Raw genomic sequence first — 7862 nt, forward strand, 5'->3', positions numbered from 1 at the left:
CGTTCTTTAAAACATGAACCTTCAGGGCGCCTGGCTGGCTCAGTGGGTTGAGCCTCTGCCTTCAGCTTGGGTCATGATTTAGGGGTCCTGGGATTGAGCCCCGCATCGGGCTCCCTGCTCAGTGGGGAGCCTGCTTCCTCCTCTCTCCCATTTGTGTGCGTGCACTCTCTCTCCCTCTCTCAAATAAATAAATACATAAATTAACCTTAAAAAAGCAAAACCAAAAAACACGAACCTTCGTACGGATGTATTAAGCCTGACTTTTAATCCAACAGGGTATGGGGTGGCAAACTGGTTAGCCGCGAGGCCTCGGAGAGGGGGCTGGGGATTTCGGCGCTCCGTGCCCCGCCTGGCAGCCTGGGACCCTCCTCCCGGGCGCCCTGCACCATGGACCCCCCGGGGTACAACTGCTTTGTGGACAGAGACAAGATGGACGCGGCCGTGCAGGACCTGGGCCCCAAGGAGCTGAGCTGCACGGAGCCTCAGGAGCTGAAGCAGCTGGCCCGCCAGGGCTACTGGGCCCGCAGCTACGCCCTGCGCGGCAAGGTGTACCAGCGGCTGATCCGGGACATCCCCTGCCGCACCGTCACGCCCGACGCCAGCGTGTACAGCGACATCGTGGGCAAGATCGTGGGCAAGCACAGCGGCAGCAGCCTGCCCTTGCCCGAGTTCGTGGACAACACGCAGGTGCCCAGCTACTGCCTGAACCCGCGCGGCGAAGGCGCCGTGCGCAAGATCCTGCTGTGCATCGCCAACCAGTTCCCGGACGTGTCCTTCTGCCCTGCGCTGCCCGCTGTCGTGGCCCTGCTGCTGCACTACAGCGCGGACGAGGCCCAGTGCTTCGAGAACGCCTGCCGCATCCTGGCCTGCAACGACCCCAGCCGGAAGCTGGTGGACCAGAGCTTCCTGGCCTTCGAGTCCTCCTGCATGACCTTCGGGGACCTGGTGAACAAGTACTGCCAGGCGGCCCACAAGCTGATGGTGGCCGTGTCCGAGGACGTGCTGCAGGTCTACGCAGACTGGCAGCGCTGGCTGTTCGGGGAGCTGCCGCTCAGTCACTTTGCCCGCGTCTTCGACGTCTTCCTGGTGGAGGGCTACAAGGTGCTGTACCGCGTGGCGCTGGCCATCCTCAAGTTCTTCCACAAGGTGAGAGCCGGGCAGCCGCCGGAGTCGGACAGCGTGAAGCAGGACATCCGCGCCTTCGTCAGGGACATCGCCAAGACCGTGTCTCCGGAGAAGCTGCTGGAGAAGGCGTTCGCCATCCGCCTCTTCTCCCGGAAGGAGATCCAGCTCCTGCAGATGGCCAACGAGAAAGCTCTGAAGCAGAAGGGCATCACCGTCAAGCAGAAGAGGTAGGCGGGCCCCTGGGGGCCTCAGCTGTGGCCTGCCCCTCAGCTCTGAGGTGCCCGCCTGGGGGAGGGCTTCATTTGGGACGCATCCCAGGGTGGGGGTCGGACCTTGTCCCGCCAGCCTCTTGGTCCCCTGTCGGCCCGCCCGCCAGGCCACCCTGCACGGAGAGAAAACCATGGGAGGGAGAGGGGAATTGTGACCACAGCCACGGACTGCTCAGGCAGCTGTGGGCGCGGAACGTGTAGTGTCCTGCCCTCGGGTAGGCCCATGGCTGAGATGGAAACCGGACGCTGACCATGGAGTCATATGTCGGCAGTGGGCCTGGCTGACCATCGAACATCATTTCAGAGCTGCCCCTGCTCTGCCCCTCCTGCTCTGGGCTCCCTTGCTTGCTGTCCTCGTGGCTGCTGGGTATGCCCCCCGCCCTGAGCACAGCACCTGGGGGAGCCGGGCTGGGAAGGGCCCACAGCGTCCCCACACCGTCCCCGCACCATCTCAGCCTGACCGGGCCGTCGGTACAGAGGCCTTTCTCCTGGGCCACAGGCAGGTGCGTCCCGGCCGTCAGTATCAGCCACTAACCTGTCCTTGTCTGTTTTGTTTTTCTTCTTCTTCTCTGTGTCCGTTGCTTCCTCCTGTTTTTCAGTGTTTCACTCTCTAAAAGGTAGGTCTGTTAACCACATGTCCGTGCCTGGCCTCTCTCCGTCTCCCGGCCTGGCTGTCCCAGGGCCTGGCTGCTCGCTCCGGCTCTCAGGACCGGCTTCGGCCACGCTGCCTGGAAGCCTGGCTGTTGTCTCTGCTCTGTCTGCGCGGCTGCCTCACCTCTGCTGTCTGTCAGTGCTTGGCTGGCTCTGAAACCTTGTCTTGCCAGAGCTGGCTCCGTGTCTGTCCCCGTTTATTAGGGAAAAGGTGCTTTTGTCCTGGCCCAGGCCGGTGCTCTCCCCTCTGTAACCTCTGGGAGCAGGGCTCCAGGGGTCAGCACCATCCCATTTCTCCCTCCGTAGGTGAGGAGCCCCCTGCAGGCTTAGCTTACACGAGAGGCTCTGCATCCCTCCGGGCCGGGGGGGCAATCGGGGCTGGGGTCCAGGCTGTACTCTGAGCCCTCCCCACTCTCCCCAGGCAGTTTGTGCACCTGGCCGTGCACGCGGAGAACTTCCACTCAGAGATCGTCAGTGTGAAGGAGATGAGAGACATCTGGTCATGGGTCCCTGAACGCTTCGCCCTGTGCCAGCCCCTCCTCCTCTTCTCGTCCCTGCAGCACGGGTACAGCCTGACCAGGTAACCCCCAGGAGACCAGCACACACTGGCCTGGGCTCCGGGGCCTGCTGGTGTGGGGTGGGGGACAGAGTGAGCTGTGGGCCACTCCAGAATGTTGTGGTGGTGGCTGGAGATGGGCCCCTGGATATTCCCGGGGGCCCTGGAGTGGGAGCCCCTCTTCCTGGACTTCTCTTACTCCCAAGCCTCCCACACGCGAGGGCTCCGTGCCGTGAATACACAGCCCGGCTTCAGGCTTCTGTGTGGGTGCTGGGACGACCAGGGAAGCAGAATCCCCACCCAGGAGTGTACAGGATTCTAGCACAGATGACCCGTGCTGGTAGGCCTCAGGTCTCTACTCCCCGACCCCACTTGGCTGGTCCATAGGTGGGTCCAGGGAACTTTGGCTGGGCCCCCTCAGATCGTGCCAACTCCCATGGCAGCTCCACCAGGCACAGCCCCCATTGAGCCCGAGACAGCAGGTGGCCTCAGAAGTTTCTGGCTTCAGTCCCAGGTGACCCCATGCATGTGGCATAGTTAGAGATACATTCACCTGCTCCCCAACTCTGCGCCCTGTGGGAGCCCCGGCCGGAGAGCAGGATAGACGGGCAGAGCCCCCCGGGGATGTACGCCAAGCCCCAGGCACTTGGTGCCACCACAGGGCACTGTCAGGCCTCCCCAGGCACTTCCCAGTGTTGGCTATCTCCCAGCGCAGGCCCCGAGGCATGTTCCAACCTCTCCTAGAGCAGGGACCTGTTCCTCTGGTCTTGTCTCCCTGGAGCATCTGGCACGTGGCTGCGCCTGCTGAGGGTAACCTGCGTACGACTTTCCCCCCCACATCATACCAGGGCCGATGGTCTGGGGTAGGTGACTGCGGCTGCAGGCTGCCTGGCTTGGGCTCTGTCTTGGCTGAGAAGTGTCCAGGCCAAGGCACTGCCAGGTCCCAGGTCCTTGGCCATCATGCTTGGTCCCCGGGACACAGGGCAACACAGTTCCCGGGCCCATCTACTGCAGACAGCCCAGGCTTCTCAGATGTGATGAGCACCAGAGGCTGTGGCCCAAGGGGGCACCGAGCATGATGCCAGGCTGCTGTGTGTGGTCTTTGCTCCCAGGTTCTATCTCCAGTGTGAAGGACATGAGCCCACCCTCCTGCTCATCAAGACCACGCAGAAGGAGGTGAGGAGGGGTCTTTGCGTCTGCTGAGCTCCGGGGAGGGAGGAGCCGCCCTGAAACTTCCACCCAGGTTCCCTGCTCTTAGGTGCACAGGGTGGGGTGGGCCCTCCACGGAGGGGGACCCCAGCCCCCCGAGGGACCGCCTATCTCCCCTGGGACTCCCCTGTGGGAGCAGCCTGACCCCCCAGGGCCTGGCTTTGAGGAGCTTTGCAGAGATGGCCTAGTGAGCAAGGCCCTACCTGCTGGCCACCCGCTGTCTTCACCCCCCTCCCCTGCCGACAGACAGATAGTTGTCATCGGGCAGTCCTCTGCAGTAGCTGTCACCTGGAAAGTGCCCTGGAGCATCTAGGAAAGTCAGAACTCCCAGGCCTCCATTCTAGGGCCTTGTGCTCCCCGCAGAGGCTCCTTGTTCCTTGGCTCCCAAACCCGCACCCCTGGGAGTGTTAGGTTCCTCACCCCGCCCCAATCCTGTGTCTCCCTTCTAGCAAGGGACTCAGTGTCAGACACGGGGGTCAAAGCCTGCAGCCACTCGAAGGACTGAGTCTGTTGGTGAAATGTAGCACTTTGCTGGCTGGCAGGATTGGGGAACACTGTAGAGTGCGGTCATCTGGGAAGCTTCTGCGTGAGGGGCACCCCTGGGGTTGATGGCCGAAGTCCAAGTGCGGCTGTGGGCTCCTCACCGTGCTTGAGGGCCAAGGATGGAAACAGAAGTACCCCCGACAAGCCGAGGCGGCCACCCGCCTCTTGCCCTCCAGACTCTGACGTCCCCACACCGCAGGCCACCTCCGGCCCTTGGCCTCGGGTTGGGGCGGGGGTGCAGCTGTGCCCACAGTGCCGCCCGGCCACGAGCAAGGGGTGCTTCTGCAGGCAGGCGGGGTGTGGCCTCATGCCCTGGGCCTTTCTCCCCAGGTGTGTGGGGCTTACCTGTCAACAGACTGGAGTGAGAGGAACAAGTTTGGAGGCAAAGTGGGCTTCTTTGGGACTGGAGAGTGCTTCGTGTTTCGGGTGAGTGAGGCTGCCGGCTGCTCACCCCACAGGGCCCCCCCGACGTTGGCTTCGCGGGGGGAAGGTCAGGGTCAGATAACAGTGCGTGAGCGCGGCGGGCCTTGGCCACGTGCAGCATCTCCCCAGCCTGGGCGCGGGGTCTGGTACTGAGACTGGTGGGGGGTGTGGGCAGGAGGGCCTGGTGGGGGGAATGTGCGCGGTGACTCCAGCTGCCCCTTTGCCCTCAGCTGCAGCCCGAGGTCCAGCGCTACGAGTGGGTGGTCATCAAACACCCAGAGCTGACCAAGCCTGTGTCCTCGGAGACCCCCGCCACCCTGTCGCCGCCGTGCCGCCCCGTGTCCTCCGACCCTGCTGACCGCCTCTCGCCCTTCCTGGCCGCACGCCACTTCAACCTGCCCTCCAAGACGGAGTCCATGTTCATGGCTGGGGGCAACGACTGCCTCATCGTAGGTGGGCACCCCTCTGCTCCCCATGCTTGGTCCCACCCGCCCACCCTTGGTCACTTAGCCTGGGAGATGGGCTCAGGGCCGTGGGGCACGGAGGTCCTGTGTGGCAGGTGCCTCCCCCAAGGGATGGGCAGAGGAAGAGAATTGTGGGGGCTGGAGCAGGTGCAGGAGTGGGAGTGGGGACAGGAGGGGGCATGGTGGGGGACCCTGGGTCGCCCTGTGGTCTCGGAGAAGTATCTGGGAGGGCCAGGGAAGGGACAGCTAGGAGGCTTACCCCGTCCCAGGGGAGATGCTCAGGAGTGGGGAGAGGGTCTCGGGGGGGCAGTGCTGGACAGAGGAGCGGCCACTGACCAGAGCATCCCACAGGTGGAGGGGGCGGCCAGGCGCTCTACATCGATGGGGACCTAAACCGGGGCCGCACTGGCCACTGTGACACTTTCAACAACCAGCCCCTGTGCTCTGAGAACTTCCTCATCGCGGCTGTGGAGGCCTGGGGTTTCCAAGACCCTGACACCCAGTGACGGACCTGCACAGATGGTGACTGAGCCGTCACCACGGGGTGGGGTGGGGCAGAGGCCAGGCCCCCTCTTCAGGGGGAGGCAGTAAGTGAGGTCCCCTTCTCTCCCCTGTGCCGCGCCAGTGGCCAACGTCAAGGTTCAATTGGGGCTCTGGGGCTGGGCCGGCCAGGGGATGCCGGGACTTCAGCCGGCTGGGCCTGTCCCTGCTCAGACCTGCTGCTGCCTCGAGCGTGGGCTCAGGCCCCAGTGCTCCGCGGAGGCATCCTGTGCCCGAGGCTAGCGGGGCCACGTACGCAGTCTCAGTCCCTTGGTGCGGTGCTGGGACAGGAAAGGCAGAAGAAACCTTCCATCAAGTGTGGGGCCATGGCGCCCCCTGCTGGTGTCTCGTAGCATGGCTCCTGAGCAGAGGCCGGTGGCCACCACTGGTACTGTGGGTGGGCGGCCACCTGGCCAGTGGCTGGCGCTGGCGGCTCCCCAGAAGAAACAGGCACGCTGGGGATGGCTCCTTGGCCATGTCCCCCTCCCCCTCCCACCCCTTCTCACCCATACCCTCCTCCCCGTGCTGGCCTCCTGTGGCTGACTGTTGGACAGCAAAGGCAGGGGGAAGGAGGGGAGGGCAGAATTTGTGCTGCGCTCTGGGCCCCTCCTGAGGGAGCGCCGAGCACCAATATGATAAAGGGCTGGAGGGGACATCACGGGTTCTTGCGTTTCAGAGCCTGAGGCTTCTGCTGGGCCTCGCTGTGGGCCCATCCCTGAAGAGGCCGCTCAGGATGGCCCAGGGAGGGGCCCTCCGCGGCTGACCCCAAACCAGCCAGCTCCGTGTCCAGGAGAAGCCTGGACCCACGGGGGCTTCTGCAGCCCTCCTGCTCTCTGCCCCAGGCCGCCTCCACTCCCCCACAGTCTGCAGTGGCCCCAGGGTCCTGTCCAGACTCCCCAACATGGCATGCTGGTCTTCGTCCATCCCCAGGCACCCCAGCTTGTTAGGGCTGCCTGCTCCCCAGATCCCTCCCCTGCGGCGCCATCACACGCCCCTCCACGCCCCTCTCACAGCCGTGTGGTTGGTTTTCTTGTGCCCCTCTCCCTGCCCAGCCTGGCCCCACAGGGGCCCTGCAGACTGTAGGTGCCACGTGAAGACTGGTCGGGGAGTGGTCTCCTGCCTCGTGACGGCCCTCAGCAGGTCCTGAGGGCCTGGGCACATGGGGGAGGACACCCAAGCAGCTTCTTGGGACTGTGGCAGCCTGGGTCACAGGTGCCGGGGCTCCCACCCCCCAGCCTGGTCCCCATGTGGCTGCAGCCAGCCCCTCAGTGTCCCCACGTGCCACACCTCTGCTATCTCCGTCTCGCTTGCTCCTCCTGTGGGGCATTGGCCCTCCCCTGCCCCCCGACTCCAGTCTCCCCAGAACCCGGCCACCATGGTGCAGGAGGAAGGACCAGGAGCCCTGGGTGGCGTTGGGCAAGCCATGAACCTGCCTGGAACTCTGTTGCTCCAGCTGTAAAAGGGGGCCAGTCATCCTGCTCTGCTGTCCCCACGGAACTCTTGAGAGGCTCCGCAGGGACAGTGAGTCCCTAGTGAGAAGAGAGGTGCTGGGAGGCAGTGTCACTGCTCACCCCCCCACACTGCCACCCTTGTCCCCCCCTCCTCTGGGCCCCCACAGCCCTGAGTCGTAGCGCCAACTTCGGTGTTCATTAAACATGGTCTTGTTACATGAACTCTGAGGGTCCAAGTCTGATCTCTTCAACCACAGGGCCCTTCAGGGGCTCCCTGGGGCACGCCCCGAGTGGGGTGGGCGCCGGAAACTGCACCCTCGCGGTACTGGTCGGGGCATCACGTGGAACATTGCGGCCCTTTGAAAACGATGTCCCAGCAAATGGTGTTCCAGCGCTGTTTCCTGGCTCCCTCTGCAGGGGGACTGGGGGATTGCTTGTCCCCTGAGTGAGCCCTGGGGAGTCTCTGCGGCTGCCCCAGGGCCCTGTCTGGCCTTCCCAGAGGTGCAGCCGAGGAGGGCCTGTGAGGCTTAGCCACCTTGTCGGTGTCCAGCGTGAGGTCTCTGTATGCACGCATAGCTGTCGTTCCCCAGGCGGGCGGTCTTCTTCCTGGCTGGCCTGTTGAACGGAGAGG

At 64.2% G+C, this 7862-nt stretch overlaps 1 protein-coding gene across 3 annotated transcripts; it reads left to right on the plus strand.

Annotated features, from left to right (window-relative positions):
* Positions 1-298: 298 nt before the first annotated feature.
* TBC1D24 (TBC1 domain family member 24) lies at positions 299-7614 on the plus strand. Of its 3 annotated transcripts, XM_047713063.1 has the most exons (8): positions 299-1352; positions 1994-2011; positions 2467-2625; positions 3714-3777; positions 4684-4779; positions 5007-5229; positions 5592-5762; positions 6457-7612. In XM_047713063.1, exons 1-7 carry the CDS (start codon positions 388-390, stop codon positions 5744-5746), a joined length of 1680 nt encoding a protein of 559 aa, XP_047569019.1. In that variant the 5' UTR covers positions 299-387; the 3' UTR covers positions 5747-5762; positions 6457-7612. The 3 variants fall into 3 exon arrangements, with proteins under 3 accessions (XP_047569019.1, XP_047569018.1, XP_047569020.1); XM_047713062.1 differs by having other exon boundaries at positions 5592-7614; XM_047713064.1 differs by lacking the exon at positions 1994-2011 and having other exon boundaries at positions 5592-7608.
* Positions 7615-7862: the final 248 nt, after the last annotated feature.

The sequence above is a fragment of the Lutra lutra genome, chromosome 18, assembly GCF_902655055.1.
Source record: "Lutra lutra chromosome 18, mLutLut1.2, whole genome shotgun sequence".
NCBI lineage: Eukaryota > Metazoa > Chordata > Mammalia > Carnivora > Mustelidae > Lutra > Lutra lutra.

What these genes read in the sequence shown, in the direction of transcription:
- TBC1D24 (XM_047713062.1), top strand. Translation starts at nt 388, where the DNA reads ATGGACCCCCCGGGGTACAACTGCTTTGTGGACAGAGACAAGATGGAC. An exon ending in CACGGGTACAGCCTGACCAG is followed by an intron (nt 2,626 to 3,713) that starts GTAACCCCCAGG and finishes CTTTGCTCCCAG; the next exon opens with GTTCTATCTCCAGTGTGAAG. An exon ending in TCAAGACCACGCAGAAGGAG is followed by an intron (nt 3,778 to 4,683) that starts GTGAGGAGGGGT and finishes CTTTCTCCCCAG; the next exon opens with GTGTGTGGGGCTTACCTGTC.